General features: G+C 52.4%; 10 protein-coding genes across 10 annotated transcripts; 6 read left to right on the top strand and 4 right to left on the bottom strand.

Moving 5' to 3' along the window:
• Positions 1 to 1905: 1905 nt before the first annotated feature.
• Aspvir_001181 (uncharacterized protein) lies at positions 1906 to 2663 on the top strand (the record flags this gene model as incomplete). Its single annotated transcript, XM_043266309.1, has 3 exons — positions 1906 to 2057; positions 2110 to 2235; positions 2282 to 2663. 3 exons carry the CDS (start codon positions 1906 to 1908, stop codon positions 2661 to 2663), a joined length of 660 nt encoding a protein of 219 aa, XP_043122244.1.
• A 1003-nt stretch (positions 2664 to 3666) lies between these two features.
• Aspvir_001180 (uncharacterized protein) lies at positions 3667 to 7494 on the top strand (the record flags this gene model as incomplete). The annotated part of the gene is made up of 3 exons (XM_043266308.1): positions 3667 to 3680; positions 3734 to 7273; positions 7338 to 7494. The coding sequence occupies 3 exons, from the start codon at positions 3667 to 3669 to the stop codon at positions 7492 to 7494; spliced, it is 3711 nt and encodes a 1236-aa protein (XP_043122243.1).
• Positions 7495 to 7815: 321 nt separating this feature from the next.
• Aspvir_001179 (uncharacterized protein) lies at positions 7816 to 9473 on the top strand (the record flags this gene model as incomplete). The annotated part of the gene is made up of 2 exons (XM_043266307.1): positions 7816 to 8103; positions 8151 to 9473. 2 exons carry the CDS (start codon positions 7816 to 7818, stop codon positions 9471 to 9473), a joined length of 1611 nt encoding a protein of 536 aa, XP_043122242.1.
• A 218-nt stretch (positions 9474 to 9691) lies between these two features.
• Positions 9692 to 11572, bottom strand: Aspvir_001178 (sugar porter family MFS transporter; the record flags this gene model as incomplete). The annotated part of the gene is made up of 5 exons (XM_043266306.1): positions 9692 to 9940; positions 9992 to 10068; positions 10129 to 10474; positions 10525 to 10997; positions 11047 to 11572. 5 exons carry the CDS (start codon positions 11570 to 11572, stop codon positions 9692 to 9694), a joined length of 1671 nt encoding a protein of 556 aa, XP_043122241.1.
• Positions 11573 to 13248: 1676 nt separating this feature from the next.
• Positions 13249 to 13773, top strand: Aspvir_001177 (V-type ATPase assembly factor PKR1; the record flags this gene model as incomplete). The annotated part of the gene is made up of 1 exon (XM_043266305.1): positions 13249 to 13773. One exon carries the CDS (start codon positions 13249 to 13251, stop codon positions 13771 to 13773), a length of 525 nt encoding a protein of 174 aa, XP_043122240.1.
• Positions 13774 to 14233: 460 nt separating this feature from the next.
• Aspvir_001176 (anaphase promoting complex subunit 2) lies at positions 14234 to 16968 on the top strand (the record flags this gene model as incomplete). The annotated part of the gene is made up of 2 exons (XM_043266304.1): positions 14234 to 14668; positions 14719 to 16968. The coding sequence occupies 2 exons, from the start codon at positions 14234 to 14236 to the stop codon at positions 16966 to 16968; spliced, it is 2685 nt and encodes an 894-aa protein (XP_043122239.1).
• A 75-nt stretch (positions 16969 to 17043) lies between these two features.
• Aspvir_001175 (TauD/TfdA family dioxygenase) lies at positions 17044 to 18380 on the bottom strand (the record flags this gene model as incomplete). The annotated part of the gene is made up of 4 exons (XM_043266303.1): positions 17044 to 17407; positions 17463 to 17723; positions 17793 to 18058; positions 18114 to 18380. The coding sequence occupies 4 exons, from the start codon at positions 18378 to 18380 to the stop codon at positions 17044 to 17046; spliced, it is 1158 nt and encodes a 385-aa protein (XP_043122238.1).
• A 717-nt stretch (positions 18381 to 19097) lies between these two features.
• Aspvir_001174 (type 1 glutamine amidotransferase) lies at positions 19098 to 20036 on the top strand (the record flags this gene model as incomplete). The annotated part of the gene is made up of 1 exon (XM_043266302.1): positions 19098 to 20036. The coding sequence occupies one exon, from the start codon at positions 19098 to 19100 to the stop codon at positions 20034 to 20036; it is 939 nt and encodes a 312-aa protein (XP_043122237.1).
• A 1744-nt stretch (positions 20037 to 21780) lies between these two features.
• On the bottom strand, positions 21781 to 22317 carry Aspvir_001173 (uncharacterized protein; the record flags this gene model as incomplete). The annotated part of the gene is made up of 1 exon (XM_043266301.1): positions 21781 to 22317. The coding sequence occupies one exon, from the start codon at positions 22315 to 22317 to the stop codon at positions 21781 to 21783; it is 537 nt and encodes a 178-aa protein (XP_043122236.1).
• A 502-nt stretch (positions 22318 to 22819) lies between these two features.
• Positions 22820 to 23522, bottom strand: Aspvir_001172 (uncharacterized protein; the record flags this gene model as incomplete). Its single annotated transcript, XM_043266300.1, has 3 exons — positions 22820 to 23101; positions 23151 to 23323; positions 23408 to 23522. The coding sequence occupies 3 exons, from the start codon at positions 23520 to 23522 to the stop codon at positions 22820 to 22822; spliced, it is 570 nt and encodes a 189-aa protein (XP_043122235.1).
• Between the last annotated feature and the right edge of the window lie 535 nt (positions 23523 to 24057).

Below are 24057 nucleotides of genomic sequence, written 5' to 3'. Positions count from 1 at the left end.
GATGGCTTGGGCAATTGTACGGGTCAAATGGTTCCCCGGATCAGCTGTTCTGCAATCATTTTCGGACTGGTTGTCGATCATCAAGTTAGCTAATCGATTCATCCCTGGGAGATCAGCCCGTCGCCTGCTTCCTGTTGCATGGAATGAACAGAGTATGTCCGTCGCTGCGTCATAGGCACTCCTGTCCGTCTATGTATAAGACTGCCGACGCCGTCGACTGCTAATACGGCCTCGAGTCAATGCAGTGGAACCACTGCTACTGGGACTTATGTCACTCCTACCGCTGCTGCATAATGGTCCCCTCATAAACGAGTTATCGATACTGGTTCTCGGACAAGGAGTGCATACACGAGTTGGGTTTCACTGGAAGTACACGACGTTGCTGTTATTGCTGTTACGTGGGGGTACAAATCGATGTATATAAGAGTTCCATGGATATGATCGATACCTGTACCATATTACTTGATCAGAAGGAAAATACTGAAACCGATAACTACCAGATAACCTTCTATCCCTTATACATTTACATCTCCGACCTCGGATGTGTCCATCGGATTGAGTTTGACGACACTCTGGGTATCCAACGGGACTTAACACATTATACATTTCGTGCCTTGGCGATAACTCTGAATTTGAATATCGTGAGATTCGTGACGAATCAAGCTATCATGAATTGACAGTCCTACCAACAAAGCCTGATAGACTGTTAAATCTGACCACCTTGTGCGAGGGCCTCAATCGAGAAATATCAGACACGCATTAACACAGCCTCATTTCTTGCTACTTCACCGCACTTTATTCGATGAGTTAGAAGCTTAAAAGACTACTGAGCACTTCAGATTGCCTTTTAGCCGGCTGATGCTTGTCTACTACTCGTCTACCCCTCTTGAGGCGCCAAGGCATAAGACGAGCCGCCACTGCAGATTGTTCTCTAACTCTGCTGGCCAGGGTCCAAGAGCGCCCAACTCAAGCCATTATTCCTATTAATAACTAGCTAGACACTTATCATGCCCAGGCCCCAGACGCCCAGTCGTCTTCTCCCCCAGATTGTTCTTATCTACTCCGCATCTCAATTTGATGCTAAACGATGGCACATTTCCATCGTTGTTCAGTCATAGCACTGATAGTTTCTGTATTGCCATGTAAGTACGCTTACTCTCAATAAGGCCCATGAATCTGACTTGATCAGTTGTCGCTGCGACAACCTGCGAGCGGAGCACTGATCCCAACCTTCAAAACTCACCCGCCGCATTCCATTTCGCCTCGTCCAATGACCTGAACTGGTTCTCCACGCATAACTGCACCACAATTGACGATGATATTACTCTACTGGAAAGCTTCAACGGATCATTCTCTCTCCCCAATGTCACCAGTATTAGCGGAGTCATCACCTATATCGCCCCTACTGAGACGTTTGAACTCACGTCGATCTCGCTGCCGGACGTGCTGCACCTGGGAGGCATTAAGGTTCATCTCCCAAGTAGTCCAGACATAATAGATGTATCCGCCCCCAAAGCGACTGCCGTCGGCTCGATCAATCTGACTGTACCGTTGACCGGCGCGGTAGACTTTCGGTCGTTGATACAAGCGACGAGTATCTCGCTGGCGGGGAACTACTCGAGGTATTCATTCCGTTCCTGCAGGGCCTTGACAGCGGGCACGAAACTAACCAGCTTAGTGTGAGATTTGACTCTTTGGAGCAAGTCAATGGCAATCTCAGCATACAAGGGTCTGATACAATCGCCACGAAGTACCTCGATAATGAGGCCTATGGTCAAGTCCCGCTTAGCTTTCCCGCCCTGAGATCTGCGACTTTTATCCGGTTCGCCGGAGTAATTACAGAGTGCGTCGTCAGCATATGCATATACGTCTCTCGTCTCCGAACTGACGGTGGCTAGATTCTCGATGCCTGTCCTCGAAACGGTCAACATCCAAACAAGGGAGTATTTTGGCCCATCGGGACTCTCGATTCATAACTACGGTGCGCCTTTGGACCTGAATCTACCAAAGCTACACTCAGTGGGCGATATGCTCGATCTCCAGGGTGCAATATCCAGGTATATCCATCATAGGCACACCTTGTACGATACCTGCATGCTAACGAGATAGTCTTTCTCTGGACTCCCTACAATCAACCCAGGGTAACATCACAGTCGAGTCCTCATCCCCTCTAGACGTCAACTTCACAAGCTTATATTCCGCGGAGACCATCCAGCTGAATGGAAGCATCAAAAGGTACGATCTATCATACACCATTTGGCCTAAAACTCACTTGCTGTAGCGCCGGGTTTCCCTCCCTCACCCAGGTCACTCGCGTCACAATCAACACCACCAACCCCATAGACTGCAGTCCCTTCCAGAGCGCCATCAAGAAAGCAGCCCCGAGTTCCAACTCCAGCTGCAACGGGACAGGAGTGACAGGCACAAGCGGGCATTGGTTGACCACTCGCGCGAAGGCTGGGATAGCGGTGGGAGTGAGTATCGCCGGCATTGTGATTGTGGGGTTAATCATCTGGTATGAGCAAAGGATGGCGAGGAATTATAAAGAGAGAGCGGGGTTCTACTGGGGGTCGCAGATTCCTCTGCAGGAGAGGACGAGGAGGAGAAGTGCGCCGGAGAATGATCCACCGCCACCGTATTCGTTCCATCCGCCTGCTGGCTGATATAATGGTTGTAATCAGATGTTATATAGATGAGGTTTTATCAGAGGAATCAGATCACTTGGTCTCCGCTTCATCCAGAGACAGCCCAGTCTGGCGGTCAGGAAACCCGCGTATGTAGCTGGGCTAGTGTATGGTTGGCCGAAAGGTGAGGGAAGGCCTCCGAGCCGGGCCTGGTAACCTGAGTTATTATTGAATGTCGCAAGGGAGACAGAGCCCGAAAGATAAGAGGACAAGTTCTGAACGAGGGACAGCAAATCTGCAGTGGGATCAACCACGCTGCAGTGATGACAATGCTGACCAAACTGGGTATTCTCCAGAGGAGTAAATCGCTGTAGTACCTTCCTGTTGGTGACAATTCCTTTGAGCGTCCGGTCAGCTAGATGACGGAGCACTTCACCCACCTGCTGGGACAAAGGAATGATGTGAGTCAACTTGCAATTACTGCCAAGGGGAACACCAAACATACCTCCAGAGAGTGAGTATAGAAGGTAGAATGAGTGGTTATCAGCATCGGAGACTGCAGTGGCACAGCTTCCAGTGGCGCAGCTCATCTAGCGATGATACAAGAACGCCTGCTCATAGCAAGAGGCTGGAGACATACTGCTCAGGACTTTGTTCCAACACAAGGCATTGCTTTGGAAGACAGTTTGTTGGCTGTAAATGTCTCAAAACAATTCTTTGCGCTCCCAGTTGCCGCAGTGCAAGGCGCCCTCACTCTAAAACATCAGATCTGTTGTGCTCTGCTTTTATACAACGAGATGAGCTCGTCACCTTCCACTTCCTTCTCGCCTCTACCTTGCTTTTGGTTTTCTTCTTTTATCTACCACTCTGCTCTCATAGCTTTACGTTTCCATCTTGACGACTTGACTTTCCAATCTAACACATCAAAGCCTAACCACCTGGAACTTCTTCATTCTTCTCCTATCCCAGTCAACTCTTTTCACTCAGTTATAGAGCATTAGTAGTGGAGGCTTTCACCTAGCGAGACACGTCGACCGTAAACATGGCAAGAACCAAGTACGTCCCTCGGACCAGTCCAATACTGGGAACACAATACTAACGGCCTTCAGGATTTGCAGGGATTTTGCCAAAAGGGGAGCCTGTTCCTTCAAGAACTGCAAGTTTCAACACGTAAATGACCCCGGAAGGCGAGACGACGATCGACCAAAACAAGACGCGAGAGCGGCGAGACCCAAAAGACCGGAGCTGTCAGATTCAGAGAAACGATTTCGATCCTGGAAGGATACCCTAACCACAGACTCCCGTTCGTCTCGACCAGGTCGCGCGAAGTTGGGGAACTTCTTCCGGGATGCTCGACAGTTCGTCGAAGTCGACGCTGGTCTTATGCAAGGAGTGATACGCGAACTAGCTGGGGAGACAGGATTGGAACATATCCGAGATCTCGTGGAGGAGAGATTCCCCAAGGCTGAGTCGAAGGCAAAGGAAGAAGTCTTCCGGTCACAGGTCCTTCCTCTGCTGGAAACCGTCTCGCACCCTAAGGTTTTATCCTCGCTGATCTTGGAACAAGCAGTGGGAACTATTTTCAACGTGCTGTTTGGTATCAATGGTCGCAGGGCAGCGCTATTCCTGAGCTCAATATGCGATGTGCTATCGAAAACCAGCAACGACGAGACAACCGTGGAGTGGTTGGAAGTTTCACTGCTCGTCTTTACAAAAATCGTCGATCTCAACTCCACCGCATTCGTTCAGGACGCACTCAAAGACCAAGCAAACAGGTTTCAGCAGCTCTTTCTCCAGATGACCGAGAGTGGCCTGGCAAGCTCTCTCCACCACTCGCGCAATCTTCTCGATCACCTTCTGCGCCGATTGGAAATTGGCAGCTTGCTACCATCTGCACCTGCGAACGATAAGCTCAAATGTGAACCGAAGTCTACTGCAACATTTACCGTACATCGCGAACCCCCCGGTGGCAGACATGATAACGATCATGCCGATATTGTGGAGATAGCGATCATGCCAACCCTAGATGAGATCCAGAGTTCGCGTATCGAATACCTACCCGTCAATGATCCTGGTCAGTGGCATGTGGGTGGTCTGGAGGGATTGGTGGATCGGAATTTCCGTCTACTAAGGGAAGATACAATCGGTCAGCTGCGCGATGCTATTCATCAGGAGCTCAAGGGGTCAAAGGGATCAGGCGGACGGATCTCCCAGGTCCGGACGCACGTCTATCCTCATGCAAAGATCGGACAGATCTACTTTGACAAATTCCTTGGCTTCCAATTCAAAGTCCAATTTCCTCAACCGCCACGCGTCAGTGAGATGTCGGCCAAGGATCGGGAAAACTGGTGGCAGTTGTCGAAGCGTTTGCAATCCGGTGCTCTTGTGTGTCTCATCATGAATGGACGCAATGGAAGGACTGTCGTCTTCTGTACCATCGTGGACGACCAAGTCAGGTCCTCCAAAAAGCAAACAGACGATGACAGTAAAGAAAGTGAGAATCGAGCATCCCTGTGGGCTAACCCGAATGAAGCTTCAGTCAAAATGACGCTGGTCGATACGAAACCTGGCATGGTCCGCACAATATTGAACAAGGTCCTGAATAAACGGGATTTCTCTGTTGTCGAATTCCCAGGTATCCTACTGGCTGGCTTCGAACCGACCTTGCGAGCACTGAAGAAGATTAAGGAGAACAGGGAACTACCATTCCTAGAGATTCTGGTCCCGAACGGCGATGTTGGACCAGTTGACATTCCTCCTCCCCTTTATGCGTTGAGACCCGGATTTCGCTTTAACCTTCGTTGCTTGATGAATAACAAGGCCGATTTATTTATCCAAGCCAATAAACCAGTCGATATAGAATGCTTGCAACGCAACTCAGCCCTCGACAGCGCCCAAGCGAGGGCCTTGGTCCATAGCCTTCAACACCGAATTGGCTTGATCCAAGGGCCTCCTGGTACGGGTAAGAGTTACACAGGCGTTGCGCTTATCCGAGTCCTTCTAGCAAATAAGAAGCAAGGAAAGACAAATCTTGGTCCTGTGTTATGTGTTACTTATACGAACCATGCTCTGGATCAGTTGTTGGAAGCTCTTATTGACAAAGGAGTGACGTCTCAGATAATCCGGATCGGTTCGCAGTCCAAGTCTGACCAGCTGAGGCTTCTCAATCTGCGACACATTGCGAAGGATGCCGAGAAGACAAAGAGGGAGCGAAAAGACCAACATCGCCTCCATTGCGAGATAGAGGAGTGCGAGGAAGAGTTCTCTGCCCTGAAAATCAACCAGGACTTGTTGGCCACTCATCTCATCCCTCACCTGCATGAAGTATATCCGCGCTATTATTCTGGTCTGTTCGGTAAAGACGAAGACGGTTGGGAGACGGTTCAGCATGGCAAGCCTAGTGACGTGATCAGGCGTTGGGTTCAGGCTGGGGGACCAGGAGATGAGATACGAGCTTTCGACGTGCTCATGTCACTAAATCCGTCCCGGTTGTCCCAAAAAGAAAGAGAAGCTCTGTACCAGATATGGACGAAAGAAGTCATTAAGCTGGTGCATGATAAAGTCACGCAGCTCTGCTCGGCACACCATAGAGCCAAAGCCAATTTCGACAACGTTCGGGACGAAGTGGATCTTCGCTGTCTGGCAGATGCTGATGTTATTGGAGTCACCACATCCGGTCTCGCTAGGAATTTAAACATGCTGCGAAAGCTACAATCCAAAGTGATGATATGTGAAGAAGCCGGCGAAGTCCTGGAAGCACACCTTCTCACAGCTCTGTTGCCCTCGGTCGAACACGCCATCCTTATTGGTGATCACCTACAACTCCGTCCGCAGGTTCAAAATTACGAGCTCTCACGCGAGAATCCTAGAGGTGGCGAAAAGTACTCTCTGGACGTTTCGTTGTTTGAGCGACTGGTGGAACAGCAGAGTGCCATGGGTTTAGGTCTTCCGTTCAGCACACTGGAAACGCAGCGTAGGATGCATCCCTCCATCGCCCAACTTATTCGGGACACTCTATATCCTCAAATAGAAGATGCAGAATCCGTGTCAAGCTATCCAGAAGTTGTGGGTGTGCGCCGAAGACTGTTCTGGCTGGACCATCGCGAGCCGGAGGCGGATGCAGCCAATACAAGTCTGCTGGCGACTTCCCACTGGAATGAGTACGAGATCCAGATGACAATCGCCGTGGTCAATCATCTCGTGAGCCAAGGCAAATATCAGAGCGGCGAGATTGCTGTTATTACTCCATACCTGGGTCAACTCCATCGACTACGTCAGCTGTTCTCGCAACACTTCACCGTCACACTTGGAGAACGAGATGCCGACCAGCTCGAGAGTGCTGGCTTTGAAGCTGGTAAAACTGTTGCCAAAACGGCCGCGAGAGCTACCCTACTGCAAACTTTGAGAGTCGCGACCATAGACAATTTTCAAGGTGAAGAGGCCAAAGTCGTCGTGATATCGCTGGTCCGGAGTAACTCTCAAAATCGCTGCGGGTTCTTGCGTACGTCAAACAGAATAAACGTCCTCCTATCACGAGCTCAGCATGGAATGTACATCATTGGCAATTCCGAGACTTGTGCTCACGTCCCCATGTGGGCGCAGGTCATTGACATCCTTCGGCAGTCGGGCAATATAGGATCACAGCTGGAGTTGCAGTGTCCCCGTCACCCTGATACACCACTCCTTGTCTCTGAGCCTAACCATTTTTTGCAGCTATCCCCAGAAGGAGGTTGTAGTCTGCGCTGCATCAAGCGTCTTCCCTGCGGCCATGCTTGTGAGCAAAAGTGCCATTCGCAACTGCTTCACAACGCCGTGTATTGTCCACAGTCGTGCCCTCGTCCGCGCAAAGGGTGTACCCATCCGTGCGTGAAGCGGTGCGGTGACCCTTGCCCCGTCAGGTGTATGGTGACTGTGTACAAGGAGGACAGGAAGCTCGAGTGCGGCCATTCCATGCCGACTTTGCCCTGCTGGCAAGATCAGGACTTGTCCACCGTTTTTTGCAAGGTGGTTGTTACCAAGACAGTCGAACGTTGCAAGCATGAGATCACGGTGGAATGCCATCAAGATGTGAGATTGGCTACTTTCAAGTGTACCGCACAGTGTAGTGCACTCTTGACTTGCGGACACACATGCAAGCGGCTATGCCACCTTTGCCTACAGCTTCTTGATTGGGAGGATGTCCGCATCGACCATGGAAGTTGTCAGCAAAAGTGCGGCCGCAAGCACTCAACTTGCGCTCACTTCTGCACTGCGGTTTGCCATGGCGACGAGCCTTGTCCCCCGTGCGAAGAACCTTGCGACGTACTGTGCAGTCACTCTAAATGTACCAGGAAATGCCGGGAGCCATGCACCCCATGCGCAGAAGAGCAATGCTTCTCCAGATGCCCACACAGTGCGTGCACGATGCCTTGCGCCGCCCCGTGCAACCACATTCCGTGCTCCAAACGGTGCGACCAGAAGCTGCAGTGTGGTCACCAATGTCCGTCGTTATGTGGCGAGAGGTGCCCGTCTGAAAAGTACTGTCAGACCTGTGGAAGCGAAGAAATCAAACACCAGGTTGTGGACTTTATACTGGGTGAGACATACGAGAACATCAACCTGGATGAGAATCCGTGCATTTTCCCTCGGTGTGGTCATTTCTTGACGATGGAAAGCATGGACGGGCAAATGGCCTTGCAAGAGCACTACGAACTCGACGAACAAGGAAGACCTATGTCGATCAACGATGCGTCGCGCCCGTTCTCCATGGACGATATCAAGACATGTGCCACCTGTCGTGGGTCACTGAGAGATCTTGCCAGATACGGTCGACTTGTGCGTCGAGCGCTCCTCGACGAATCCACCAAGAAGTTCATCCTTTACCTGAACCGCGAATACGTTCCCCTGGAGGAGGAACTCGCCCGACAGGTAAAACTAATGCAGGAAACAGACGTTGCAGGTAGAAAAGGACCAGTCTGGCCCGACCATCTGCAACTCGAAGGCTCAATTCAGCAGAATGTCAAGACAATGACGGAATTAGTTCAACATACATCCCCTGGCCGGTGGAAGGATATAACCAAGCTCCGCGACAAGGTCGTCGCCTACCGCAAACGAGTAGCCTTGGACGAACAGCCCTACGACCGCGTCCGCAGCATGGTCGAAAACGCCAAACGAAGGAACAAGACCGACGGAGACTTTGACTTCGACAACACCATCCTCCAATCAAAGGGCGTCCTCCTCGCAACGGCCCTGAACCTCCGTCTCGACATCGCCCTGCTAACTGATTTCCTTACCGTCAAGGACCGCGGCTCGTCACAAACGGGCAATATCACTATCTCCCTCAACCTACAAGACGCAAGAGACGAGTGCTCCACACTCATAAACCTCGCAGACGTGTCCGGCCGTATCCGCCAGCAAGCAGAGGGCCACACTTTCCTTGCGCACCTCCACGTCCTCGAAAGATCCCAGACCCTTTCTTCACAAGCTGCGGAGACACACCTTCAAGAAGCGCAGGCCGCCGTCGCTCGCGCGCGGTCCCTCTGTACGCAGCACCCAACACAGACGAGGGGGCTTCTGCCCGATATAGAGGGCGTTGACAAAATGCTCCGCGACTCGACTTTTTATGCAGTGGTGACGAACGAGGAGCGCATGGCGGTGGTAGCGGCCATGGCGCGCGAGTTCCATGGCACGGGACATTGGTATTACTGCCGGAATGGACACCCGTTTACGATCGGGGAGTGCGGTGGTGCGATGGTGCAGACGGTGTGTCCTGAGTGTGGGGAGCCGGTTGGGGGGAGGGAGCACCGGGTTGCGGAGGGGGTGGTGAGGGCGGATGATTTGGAGGCGCCATTTGAGGGAATGCATCTGTGAGAGGACGCTTTAGTGAGGACTTGTATGAATCCTGACGGAAGACTATCAAGACGGTGAAGAAGACATTTCCTTGAAGAATTGCTATTTGCTTGTGGAAGGACAGTGAGAGTAGTCATAATCATCGTTATATGCTAGCTATTGTTCAAGTGATGTACAATCAAGAAGTGAAGAACCAAGTCCACCCGTGGACTTTCTGTTCACAAACTCCCTAGCACAAATCAAGCCACAGCATCCGCATTCCGATACTCATACTCCGCGCGCAACAGCTCCGCCTCGATAGCATGTCGGCGCGCTTTCTCCTCTTCGCTGGAATTGTCCTTGAAGACGTGGTCCATCTGCTCGAGCGTGCGGCCCTTGGTCTCGGGGATGAAGAAGAAGGTCCAGACGAGCGCGAGGAGACAGAAGACGGCGAAGAAGACGTAAGCGCCGTAGCCGGTGTTTTCGACCAGGGGCGGGGTAATAAGACCCTACCGCCATTAGCTTGTGTCAGGTTGGATGGATGATTGGTGGGAGCTTACGATGATGAAGTTGTTTAGCCAGTTTGAGCAGGTGGAGAGAGCGACGCCCTTGGCGCGGAGGGAGGAGGGGAAGATCTCTGCTGTTGCTTAGTTCTGTTCTGGACTAGGGTGAGGAGATGCGCGCAGCAGAAACATACCCGAAGGAAGAGCCCAGGGGACAGGACCCCAGGAGGCGCCGAAGCTGATCATGTAGAAGAAGAGGAAGGCGACGCTGACCCAGCCTTGGGCGCGGTGGGCAGGCCAGTTGTTGGAGAAGAGGCCGACGAGGATGGCGATGATGACGTGGGAGATTGTCATGAAGAGGGCGCCCCAGAGGAGGAGGACGCGGCGGCCTAGGCTGTCCATTGTCCAGACGCTGGTCATGACGCCGACGAGCTGGGTTATGTTGAGGATGCCAGACATGAGGAGTTGCATGTTGTAGTCTAGGCCCATGGTCCCGAAGAGTGTGGGGGAGTAGTAGATGAGGGCATTGATGCCGACAAACTAGGGTGTGTAAGCGGGGATCGAGGGAGAAAAGAATGCCAGTTACTCACCTGCTGGAAGAACATGAGGCCTATGCCCACGTGCGTTCGTCGCCAGCATCCTTTCTTGAAGCAGTCTGCCCAGGAGGCCATTTCCAGCAGCAAGGTTTTCCGGGTGCCGCCTCCTTGGAGGGTAGGATGCTTTTCTGCGTTCAGTTCCTGGTGGAAGCGGACCTCGGCTTGGATGTCGAGGTACTCCTGACGGACCCGCTTGTCGGATGGAGGCAGCCGACGCAGCTTGGACAGACTCTGCAGGGCTTCTTCGTTTCGTCCCTTGGACGCGAGCCATCTAGGAGAGAAGGGCAAGGCGAGGACACCGCCTGCGAGGACAAAGCCGGGAATCATCTGCAGGAGGAAGGGGAGTCTCCAGGACCATTCGCCCGCCATGAATCGGGTGCCGTATGTGATCCAGTATGCGATGACGATGCCAAGGACAATGCAAAACTCTTCCAGCACCAGTAAAGTACCGCGGCACTCCGGAGGGCCTTGCAATCTGTCAGCGCCATCCCGACTGGGAATCACCAGGCCACTTACTGATCTCGGAAATGTACAACGGAGCAACCATCGACAGCATACCGATCCCCACCCCTCCAATAAATCGAGCCACAGTCAACATGGGATAGTCGACCGCGGCCGTCTGCAGCACAGACCCAACCGTGAAGATGATGACGGCAACAATGATCGAGTACCGTCGCGAGATCTTGTCCGCGATCCATCCCTGGTTGAGTGCACCAAGGAGAGCCCCCAGCTCAATCATGGCCGTCATGAGACCTTTCCAGAAACCAGCACCGGATGCGTTAGGAGATACCTCCGGAAAGCGTTCCAGGAATTGGTCCATAACCAGGATGACGGACACCACACCTTGATCGTAGCCAAAGACCAGACCACCAAGCGTCGAACATGCCGCACAGAGGAAGACAAACGGGTTGGAGATTAGACCACGAAGACCGGGAGGCCCATAGGGCTCTCGGTCGGTCATAACGTCCTCTGCATGATGGCTGAACCCTACAGGACCGTCTGGGGAGACCTCCTTGGTGAGGTCAGGATGTTTGTCTGTCATACCTGGCTAGTAGAGGCAGAGAGAGTGAAGGGAGTGATCAATAAGGCTGTGGCGGAGGACAAGACTTGTGGCTAGTCAGATAGGAGAGGACAGGGAAAAGCTACAGAGCCGAAACACGATTTATATAGGTCTAAACAGGGCCGTCCATTTGTGATTGAGACTTGGACAGGTGCAAAGACCGACCAGGCTCGCTGATTCGTAGACATTGGGGTAGGACGGTGATCGGATACTATCCGAGCCATGATTCTGAGGCGGGGAAGCACAGAAGCGCAAAGAAGAAACAAACCCTAATAATAATCAGGTAACAATGACTGGACGATGCTGGGGTCAAGGAGATGTAGATCCGCAACGAGAGACTGCCGAATAGCAGCGAGGCCGTTTGCAGTAGACGGCTATTGGAAGTGAGAGGAGACTCTTGACCCAAATAGGAAATAACCGAGTGGGTATCGGATCGGTTTGGCGCTCGACGGGGCGTTTTAGAGGGGGTTGGATTCATGGGCCAGCCAAAGTCAAACCAGGGCTGTAGATGCTCGAATTGACTAGAATCAAGGTGTCTGCCATAGAACATCTTCCTTCAGGTCGGATTGATAGCTGACTGCTTTAGTCGATTCTGTGTACTGCTCAAATTCAAGCATCTCATCATGGAAGGAATCCCGTGACAGTGTAGATGGACGGCACGTGCTGATCACACGAGACGAGCCATGACGACGACCATCAGGGAAATGGTTGGCAAATGGCAACAGTAGTCGGCCCGACGGCAAGGAAATTGTGGAGGAAGCTCAGGGCGAAAACCGATCGGAAAATGATTCGAGGATAGACATACGAGCAAGCTGATGATTATCCCGTGCTTAGTTGCAGTTGCAGTGGTAAATCCAACGTGATCTGCCTCATTTCGTGCTCGTCGCTGTCACCCGCAGCAGTCACGAAGACTGTACGGAGTAGCTTACTGGGCAAGGTCCTTCGGTGTTAGGGACGAGGAGTAATTGTATCTTTCTAATCTAGTATTTAGATAGATATCTACCTGACGCTGCCTCTAGATACCTAATCCGCTTAAAAAGTGCTAGCGTCAGTTGCAACTGATGCCCCTCTTCATCCGCTGTTTGTGTCAACAAAGCCCTCCCTACAATATATCGCATTCGCAACCTATCCATATTCCTAGCCTCCATCTGGATCATCCCCACGGGGTAGATAGACAGCTATTGAATCAACTAAAATCTCACCTTGATTCCTTGCAAATCCTGGGGCTTATTCCAGCCGTCCTCTGTTTATTCCCCACTTGGATCATCACCAGTCAAACGCCGACCGTCAATTCTCGGTCATCCGCCGACTTTCTGAAGGTGCATGCAGGTCACCACTTCTCAGCCTGCGTCAACTTCTCTCCTTTGGAATCCCATCACTGCAGCAAGCTTGACTGCAGTTCTTGCTTTCTACGAAGCGTCATCCCAGTTTGTGACCCTCTTTCGCTGTGTCTCTACTCCCAGGAGCATAGAGCATCACTAATGCTATCCATGCAGTAACCTTGCTGACCCAGCGGATTCGACGGATTTCAGTTTCCGACCCTCAACGTCATTGCTCCTTTGACCCTGTCCAACAAACCGAGCTTTACCATCAACCCCGCAAGAACCTCTTGCAGCCTGATCCACCCACCTTGCCCTTGTCAGTTGCCGTAATCAAACATGGGATCATTTGTGGAGGATCTCTGGTCGAGCATCTTTACCCCGGGTCCCACCCCGTCGCTCCTGATCGCGACCAATGTCACCTTCGCCGCCCTGCAAGTCCTCCTGCTCGCGCTCCTTCTAGCTACATACAGCATCCACTTCGTCGTGCTCTCCGTTCTTTCCGCGGCTCTATGGTGGTCGATCAACTGGTTTGCTCAGGAGTTGAGTCAGGTACAGGCACAGGAGGCGCCCAGGGAGACACACGAGGACAAGGAGCGGAGGGGTGGTAGCACGAAGCCACCGGGGGCCCTGGACAGCAGCGACAGTGATACCGAGACTGAGGTTGTCAAGGAGAAGAGCAAGGCCACAGCTGCCACAGGCGTTGCCACGAGCGCTGCTCCTACCACAGCCTCTGCGTCGGCTACTCTCCAGCCCCCGACTGAATCGCAGGCGCGAAAGCGACTCAGCGTGAGTGGTGATAGCTCGGGATACCATAGCACGGATAGTGAGTGGGAGAAGGTCGATGATAACAATGGTCCTTAGCCAGTCCTTGAACCTGTGCATCAACGACATTGTCAGGAGTTTGCTGAGCTCTGTGATACATCTCTGTTGATCTACGAGTACTCCGCGCCATATGCATCCGATCTCCTCAGTTGATACCCATAGATAACGATCGGTGGCGATTACTTGCATATTGCATACATATTTTGTTATTACAGCCTATGCATTTAAAGCGTATTTCAATTCCTCTCAACAATAACCCTCCTTTTGATCGCTGTAATCGCTGTAATCGCTGTAATCTGCTCCCTATATGCGATAAGCGTAAATCACGTGATAGCGCGATTCCTTGGCGCCCACGCGACAACATCGATCGATAGCGATAGATGAACGACCTCACCGCGAGCACGAGAAGCCACAAATATAGCCCTGTACGACGTACAAGGGCGGCGATTCATGACCATCGGCCCCACGATGCGTCCGGATTGATCTCGTCTTCATTGCCATGCCTTCGACCATATCTGCCAGCCGCAAGCGCGTCTTCGGCTCCGTCTTCCCACCCGCGTATTTCACCACCGCGCCGGCGTCTCGGTTAGCCAGCGCAAAAAGTCCGCATCATTCCGAGTCTGAGAGGATTGATGACCAGGAGCAATATGACAAGGAGACTTGGGATCGTGCGTGGCATGTAGCGACCGGGTTTCTGCGCCTACCGAGCGAAGGGCTTGCGGATTTGACGCGGTCAGATGACGATGAGGAGTTTCTGCAGCGATGGAGGGGCCATGCGAGCTTCACGAAAGAGGTCAAGGATGCATTGGACTATTTGTTTCTACCGTTGGCCAAGGGGGAAAGTCTCGCGACGGAGCAGCAGAGTATACTCGAGTGGTACCGCCTAGAGATACGGGTACATTTCCTACGCAACTTTCACGAGGTTCTGACAAAGGTATTTGACCTAATGATGATGACGATCATGGATAGTTCTGATAATACTAGGTGTTGGACTCAGAGGAAAAGGGGCAGTTACAGAGTATTGTACGAATCCTAGGACTTGCACGGCGGGTGTACTTTGCTCCGTTTGTGGAGTACCTACTACCACTCCTGAACCCTGCCGATCAAGAACGGGAGCTTCGTGCAATGGCGTATACGTTCCAGATGGTGGTGGGGTATGCCCTGCCCTGGACACGAGTATCCGAATTGCTCTTCCGAGAGCTCACAAAGGACGCCCTCATTATCCTGGGGATTGACGCGCTGGATGAGGAAGCAAACTTTGACGATACCGTCAGTGTGGATAATATGGACGTCGACCGGCAGTACTCTGTCTCCTACCAGGATTGGCGGGAAGAGCCGTCCGTGGAGATTCGAATGCAGATGATGACAGAGTACGAGGACGTGCGCGTCGTTGCTACCCGCCAACGCCTGCTGTCCCTACTGAGGAGCCTGCAGCGCGTTGGTTTAGGCGGGGACAAGGCGCAAAAAGTTTTTGCCAGTGTGATGGACATGATGTTGACGGTATTTATTGAATCTGCATACGCCAACCAGTGGGAGGGGCCGTCGTTGGTCAGCCAGCACCTGCGACAATGGATTGAAAATGTGTTTGCGCGGCTGGTTGTGCAAGTTCTGGCCATCATCAACCACGACGAGACTGAATCGAATGGGTCTGGCCGTCTGGATGTGAGTTTAGCCGATGTGGAGAAGTGGCAGGAGATGGGAATCTCACGCCTGGGGTCACTCCGAACCCGGGAGCCGTTTGATATTATTGTCGAGTGGCCTGCGAGCAGCGGTGCAATTGAGGACTTGCGGCACTTTACGACCCATCCGGGCGCACGGTACTGTCTGACGCAAGCGTTCATCAAGGTGCTCAACCAACGGTTGTTGCATCCCGGGGCGTCGACCATTGACATCTTACGAGTGTACATCTCCATCATCCGCGCTTTCAACCTACTAGATCCCAAGGGTGTTTTGCTCGACCGAGTTGCTCGGCCCATTCGCAGGTACCTACGCGATCGCGATGATACTGTCAAGGTCATTGTGGGCGGGCTTCTGGCGGATCCTTCGGACACGGACGAGCCCCATCTCCCGTCTACCGGAGAGACACTTGCGGAGCTATCCGCCGAGCTAGCCAAAGCACATCAGAACTCACTGCGGGCCGACACTGGCGAGCTGGACTGGGATGATATGAACTGGATGCCGGACCCGGTGGACGCAGCGCCGGACTACCGGAAATCTAAGAGCTCCGACGTCGTTGGCAGTCTGATCAGTCTCTTCGAGTCCAAAGAGACGTTTGTCAGGGAAATGCAAAACATGCTGGCCGAGCGCCTTCTCCAGAAACGCGCAGACTTCGAGCAGGAGACGTCCGTCTTGGAGCTGCTCAAAGTACGCTTCGGTGACAATGCCCTGCAGGCATGCGAAGTCATGTTACGGGATATCTTTGACTCTCGCCGGGTCGATGCCGTGGTCCGCAACGACCAAGGGCTCGTCCAGCAGGAAGACGAGACCAGGCCTGAGCTGCATGCGAAGATCCTCTCACACTTCTTCTGGCCGGAATTTCCCGCACAGGAATTCAAAGTACCCCCGGAAATTGCGGCGCTGCAGGAGCGGTATGCCACGGGATTCGGATCGCTCAAACAGTCCCGGAAACTCACCTGGCTCAACGGGATGGGACAGGTCACCGTCGAGCTGGATCTCGAGGACCGAGTGTTTGTGGACGAGGTGACGACCTGGCAGGCCACCGTGATCTACGCCTTTGGCTCTGGGGAGGGGGCCACCAAGACGGTGGATGAGTTGTCGGCCGAACTGGGCATGTCGACGGCGCTCGTGCGTAGTGCATGTCTCTTCTGGGTCAGCAAACGCATCCTGAGCGAAGTGCAGCGCAATACCTTCCGCGTTCTGGAGGTCCTACCCAATGACGATGACACGGGAGCCGTCGGTGCCGCGGGCGTATCGGCGACAGACCCTGGTCAGGCCAACGCCGCGGCAGCAGCCGACGCAGCAGCGGCGGCGGCAGCCAAGGAGACGGCCGAGGCGGCGGCGATGGAGAAGATGAACCTGTACTGGCAGTTTATCGTCGGCATGTTGACCAATCAAGGCGCGATGCCGCTGCAGCGCATCGTCATGATGCTGAAGATCGCGGTGCCGGGGGCCTTTCCATTCAGCAACGAGGAGCTGCGCGAGTTTCTTGCAGGCATGGTCGCCAAGGGCAAGTTGGAGATTATCAGTGGAGGGAACTACAAAATAGTGCAGTAACTGTATCCATCGTACGACTAATGATAATGATTATTCGCCATATGGATTACATTGAAGGTATCATACAACTAGAGACTACTCCGCATCCAACGGCGCCACCGGAGGCTGATCATCCACCTGAATTCCCCCTCGCTTCTTCTCATTGCTATCCCAAAACGGCAACTTCCAGCCGCCCTCATCCTCCGGCGTCGCCAGCCACAACCGCATCAGATGCCGCCTCGGCGCAGGAGGCGCATGGTCCCTGTACGCCGTGCGCGCATGCAGCACATGCGAATTGGCCAGGAACTGGATATCGCCGACCTCCAGAACCATATGCAGCGCGTTTTGCAGACAGGTGTCCTCCAGCACCTGGATGGCTTCCAGCTGCGCCGCAGACAGCGGGGGGATGATTCCCGCGTCGGAGAAGCGGGCCAGCGAGCGGACATAGTACGGATCCCACCTGTAGCACTCGTCAATCCGTATTTCATGCAGAACAGGGCAGAAAGGGAACGCACTTGGTATACACGCGCGGATTGTCGCCGCGCTCGAGATACATCACACTCGTCCGAATATACTCCTCCTGGCCTTGGGAAGTCTCGCCCTTTCGATCAAAATACCAAATCGGCTGCGTCAGCGTCTTGAGCACATCCGGCCGCTCCCTCGCCAGGATGTTATACACATGATGCGAGGAAACGAGGTCCGACTCGCCTCCTTCAAGCGCGCGCGCGATACACAGCAGGCCGACGATATCCGAGTCGTCGGCGTGGAAGAATTGTCTTCGTCCATCAGCTTGGCTTATCTTCGGGGCTATGAGGCAGGTGCTGGGGGCGGGGGGGAAGGGATACCTAGCATTGGTGCGATAGATGCGCACCTTGTCGATCTGCGAGGGATCCTCGCCTAGATCCTTGACGTGGCCGAGGACATGGCCGCGGCTGTTCTGGCTGACGAAGTAGCCCAGGTACGTGCCGAGACCCATATACACGACGGCGGACTTGTGATTGCCCCATTGCTGGACGGGGAGGCCTTTGAAGAGAATGAAGCCTCGGCCGTTGAGGAGGTCGTGGCGGAGGGCGAGCAGGTGGGTGCTTAGGGTTGGGAGGGGGAAGTTTTTCTACTTAGCTTAGCATCATCATGAACAAGTACAAGGGGTGTTTGGGGAGGGATACCTGTGAAATCCCCGTCAAGGGAATCTTATTTCTGATGAACTCGTCCGCTGTGCCACTCAGCTCGTCCAGTTCCTCTGGGGTAAACCGGTGCGTCCATTTCTCGGGGTGGTCGCGGTACTCGGCTGCTGTCCAGACCGTAGGGCCTGTGATTTCCTTGGGGAAGCGCTCGAAGGGCTGGAGGTGCTCGTAGAGAGGAGGGTGTTGGCCTGTTGTTTTGAGGCCGTCGGGGAAGAGGGAGGCGGGAGGTGCAAGTTCTGTGAGGGCCATGTCACCTGTCAACTGTTGATACTGTTGCGTTGTACTCAGTATGTCCTCGGGTGAGGGGTATATATACTTGCTGGCCATATAGTACAAGTATGAATGATTGGTCAATAGCGGAGATGATGGCGTGCCAGGCCATCTGTCATTCTATAGGCTCGTGGCTCCGTGTTGCGAGAGAATCATTGGGAGTGGTGGTGCGGATATGGCGCAATCAGATGGGGATGTGGCAGCATCTAGAGTACTCCGCAATACTTAAAAGATCTAATCAGCATGTGAAGTTCTTTTGTAGTACATCACTTCTGTTATCCTATTTTCTGGTTGACTTAGAGCTATACATCTTGAGGGTAATACTACCAGCTCTAGCATTTCTGATGCTTCTCATAATTTACTACTTCCTTTTCAGTCAGTGATCATTCTATACTTTCAAGATGATACTGTACGATAGAGTATTTCATGCTCTAGCACTATCGGTGTATACATTTCCCATCAGCTATATAGTTCTAGCAAGCGAGTTACCATAGTCTAATTATGTTCCGCTAGCATAATCATGTCTGTATCTACAGATCAACGAAGTTCCAAACACCAACAGGAAAACCTCTCCAAATCCGGTAACCCGATCCGAGAACTATCACCACATCACCAGCACACCTCTCATCCTCAACCAACTCCTCATACAAAATACACTCATGAATCAACCACAAGAAAAAGACCAGAAAGGAAGAAATGCACCTCCACATCGCCATCCTCGACCTCGACGTCCCCGTCCCAACAGTCTACGCCACGCGAGGCCTCTACAGCTCGCAATTCACCCATCTCCTCGCCTCCGCCGCAGCACGTCTCTCACAATCCCTCAGCCAAGAAATAACAATAAGCACATCCTCCTACGATGTCGTCGGGGGTATCTTCCCCCCAGCACATCTCCTCCAGCCCTCTTCCCCAAGCCCTGGAGGGAAAGAAAGTATAGACGGCATCCTCCTAACCGGCTCCTCGGCCTCAGTCTACCGCGCAGACCAACACGCGTGGATTTCCTCTCTGCAGGCTTTTCTTGAAGTTGTTTATATGAGGTACCCGCACATCAAGCTCTTCGGCTCGTGTTTCGGGCATCAGATGCTCGCGCGGACGCTCATGCCGGGGTGCGTGGTTGAGGCTTGTGCGGGGGGATACGAGGTGGGTGTGCATGCTATTGCGCTGCAGGGGGAGTTTGTGACGAGGTTTGGGTTTCCTTTACCACCATCCCTGATATCAGCGCCTGCGGCAGAGGGAGCGGGGAAGGAGATGAGGCTGCAGCTTGTCCATGGGGATTGGGTTGTATGCGAGCGAGCGCTGCCAGACGACTGGGTGAATGTGGGCTCGACGCCGCGGTGTCCTATCCAGGGGCTGTATCGTCCCGGACGGGTGTTGACTTTCCAGGGGCACTTTGAGTTTGATGTTTTTGTGAATAGGGAGACGTGTTTGGAGTTTGGGAGGAGGTGGGGGTGGGATGGGGAGGTGGTAGAGGGGTATTTGAGGGCGATTGAGGCGGGTGATGGGGAGGATGATGCGGAGGTTGCGGCGGAGATGGTGGTTTGGTTCTTTGCGGGGGAGGATATGAGAGCTGCTGATTTTGGTCAAAGTGAGGTGAAGATGATGGAGGGAGGGCTGTTGACGCCTCCGTTGGAGTAGCCACAGGATAGAGGGCAGCAACGGCAGAAAAATAAATATAAGGATGTTTCTCTGCTACGGAGTCTGTACTTTGGTCGCTGATGTCTGGAAACGAATCCACCTTTCTCTTGGACTGTGGAAATGGTGCCATTCCGGTGACTTTGACTTGGCCAGAGCAATAAAATCATCCTGAGTCTGGTCCTTGTTATCTTCCTTGACTTCAGCGGCATCTCCCATGCCCTATTTAAGCGTGATCATCGATTAGTGACCGTAGAAAAGTGATACGTGCGATAGATGAATCTCACCACAAAAGCGCCAGGGGCGTCAGCAGTCCAGAAATCTTCCAAGGGACCTAGGCCATGAGTTAGAACATGTCCATCGAATATAGGGTAGATGTTGCCTTGCCTGATTTTCGGCCGGATTCGTCTGCGAGAAGTGGGTTGGATACTCTATCTACCTCACAACTGAACTACATCTACTATATGAGTTAAACATTCTTTTAAAGCCTTTGTACTAGCTGCGCAACCTCCGGGAAACTAGGGCTTTAAGCTTGAGCATATCAAGCCTCTTTAGTACCCTTTCCTCAGGCTTATATATGAATCTCCAGAGCTGAGAAGTTATAATTCCTAAAATAAAAGCAAAGAATGATCAATCCTTGGTGTTAAACTATCTGAGCTAGTACATTGTCTCTCTTAATGATAAGCCTCAGGTCCTCCATTTCCTTATCCTCCAGCATAGCCCTTAGAAACACAAAAGTCCATTATCATCACAGGTAAGTATAAGGAATGAAGTAGTCACTCATAATCAGGCTCCTTCTCATCCTTATCAAGTGGCCGGATAACATTAACAGCTCTGATAAACCCACTATAGCGCACAGCTTGGTTCAAAGCTTCGCGGTAGAAACCCATGTCTAGTTTGATTATCTTTGATTCATCAAGATCTGTAAACAGCGTTCTGTCGATTGCCATAAAGGCTCTCAGTCTGAACCTCAGGCGCGGATAGTCTGTAGAGGAAGAAAGAAGAGAAATTTGGGATTCAAAACAGGGATTGTGTTGAGGAAAAGGGGAACCGGGCAACTGAGTGCTTCTATGCGGTCAGAAGGTGCTTCAGAAGAGGCTTCAGCTGTGGTTTAGAAGCAGAGAGATTCGCACGACGGTAGGCCAAGCCAACAATCGCCATTGGGACAAGATCCTTCACAATTGCTGGCTAACACAGCCGTATCTCGGTCCAAACCAGGTTGCGGGACCCCGGAATCTGAATCTCTGGAGCCTAATAATGCCACATGGTAGAAACTAGGGCAGAGGGATACTGTTCCCCCTGTAATCCCTTGGTCGTCATGGAAAATCACAGGAGAGTACTGGAGTACCCAGCGTCGACTAACATCCACCTTACGGAGAATGAGCTTTCGCGATCATCACAAAGTCCGCAAATGTGCCAGGACGGCAGATATAGATCTGCAATTGCGGGTCCAGGAAACACATAATATAAACGTTTATCAATGTCAATTGCCTGGAGCCGTCGCTCCGAAAGGAAGCATCGCGTTCGCATACACACTCCTCGCCTTTCTTCATGGCATCTTTGAAACAACGCTGTCAGGGCACGGCCGGGAGGTGCTCAGGGTCACATGCAGCAGACGATAAAGGAGGGAAAACTTTTTGTGCAGCTTTCTCTTTCCGCCCTTCTTCCTTCGATGCACTTTGTCTTGCACCTTGTCCTTAGTGACCTGCAAATGGTTATCAAATTGCTGGTGGGCCACGGCAACCTGTCACAGATCGCCTTTCTGTAGGCGATTCACTTTATGGTTTCCCCTCATTCGTTGCAGACGCCATCGAAGTTTGGCGAACATGTCTACTTCGGGTCCCTTCAATTCGGAGACATCTTCGAAAACAGCCAGGGCCTCTGAGAGAGCCTTTTGTCCTTCCGATGGGTATCGGCCAATCAGTGTACGCGCCTCTTGTTCGGCTGCTTCGATCTCGCGGAGTACTTGATACTCCAGAGACAGTTGCGGGAGCCCATAGTACCTGGTACATTCTGCAGCAACTATTTCTTTCACGATGCGAAGCATACATAGCTGAGCTTCAATCAACATAGCTGTTTCCTCTGGTTCTGACACAAGCTCCGTCGTCTCAGCTGTTGCCTCAGACCTGGACTCAGACAGGACCTCTCGTAGTTCCGTTCCTGGTCGATACACTCTCAGGAGACGACATTTGACGTTCGAAGTCTCCATGAGCTTGATCAATGCTTCGCAGTTGGCATCCGCAGCCTGGTGGGTTGGTGCCCCGTACACGATATGAAAACCCATCATTTGGAAGACAAGACCGATGGGCGCCAACAAGAAGGTCTTCCCTGTTCCGCGGAACCCTTGTATAATTAAAACGCCATCAGGGAATGCAATGCAAGACTTGAGGCATTCAATTTGATCTTCAGATAAGGACAACTTCCTAACAACAAATCCCAATATTTGTTGGATCTCTCTTTCGTCGGGTCGATATCCTTGAAAGGATCCACAACTGCCCTAGGCCCGCAGATCTGATTGAGCAGCATTGTACCTTGATAGACTTGACTGCTCTATCACACGCGAAGATTTTTTCAGACTGAGAACGAAATGCCCAGTATCCAAATTTGATCGACCAGGATGGAAAACGTCCTGGACCATTCTATCCCAACCGGCGTTGACCGTCAGCGAGTTAGTCACTGGGTGACAGCGCATTTCCCCCTGGTAGATATGTTGGTTGAGGAATTGCGTGAAAGCTGGCCTGAAACGGCGTTGCTCTTTAGCTTCAGAACAGGATGGTTCGCCCGAATCAGCTGGATGACAGGGACGTCTCCATCTGGTAACTAAACTCGTTCCATCCCGGTTGTTCTTTCGCGGTGAGAACCGTGGGCTGGAGTTGCAATGTACCTCCGCCGAGAATCATGGCAGCAATCTTAGGAGAAGATTTGCCTATTGTGGGAGGAGGGATCCAACCATTGACTTCGAGCTCCTTGGGGTCCTCATCCCGGATGAGGAGCACTGCTTTCGCCTCTGATCCAAAATGCTGGGAACAGACGTTGAAGGCCAGGTTGGTGTTCGTCGAAACGAGGATCTAACTTTCTCTGGCGACATGCCGGCAGACTTGCTTAAAGAGCGATAACCGCACAATTCTTCTCCTCTGGTTCCCATTCACTCAGTGGCTCCTCCCTCATGCGTTGCAGATGCCATCGGATGTCGGTGGACATGTCTCCTTCGGGTCCCTTCAATTCGGAGACATCCTCAATGTCAACCAGGCATAAGTAACTGAGCTCCACTTCCCGCGTCTCCTTGAGTTCTGCCAGAGGTATTTCTTGCATCAACTGATAACAAACCACCATTAGACGGCATCACCGGCCCTTCAAGAGGCCAGACCACGTACCAGCATCCCTGGGCAAGAGACGTAGGAACTTCGCCGAGCGGTACTCAGCCCATTCGTCAGCACCGGGCCGACGCTTCGGGATGCTAAGAGGAGCGGTGGTTTGCTGAGAGATCATATCTGACTGCCTCAGCGATGTCGGTACAGCGTCGACCGACGGGGACTCCCTTGATCAAGCAGCAAAATAAAAGGCAACAATATGATGATGGTTTTGCGACCCCTCTACGAAACCGCGCGCGACGGCGGCGTCGAATGGCAGTCGCCCAAAGAAGAAAAAAGAAGTCCCATTGTTGCGTGGGCCCCCTCGTGGGGCTCAGAGGATACCTTGACAATGAGCGTTTCGATATCCGCGAAATAGCTGAACGTACATGTTCCGCTCCAGAGTAGAAAAGAGTAGATGTAGAGGAATAAGGTGTCCGGATGATGGACTTAGCCTAGCATCGCATATCCATAATCATAGTGGTATGATATTTTAACAGTATGCAAGATAGAAAGAAACGAGGCTCCATCAGTGGTTTATGAGCAAGAGAGAGTGAGGTGGTAAGAGGAAGGGAAGCAGGAAGTGGGAGATAAAGCTATTTATCTACAATTGAAACCTCTCCTGGATGCTCCTTCAGCCTTTACGTAGTGAATGCATCTTTATTAGACAGGTG

The sequence above is a fragment of the Aspergillus viridinutans genome, assembly GCF_018404265.1.
Source record: "Aspergillus viridinutans IFM 47045 DNA, scaffold_1, whole genome shotgun sequence".
In the NCBI taxonomy this organism is placed as follows: domain Eukaryota; kingdom Fungi; phylum Ascomycota; class Eurotiomycetes; order Eurotiales; family Aspergillaceae; genus Aspergillus; species Aspergillus viridinutans.
This window is presented reverse-complemented; position numbering and strand designations above follow the sequence as displayed.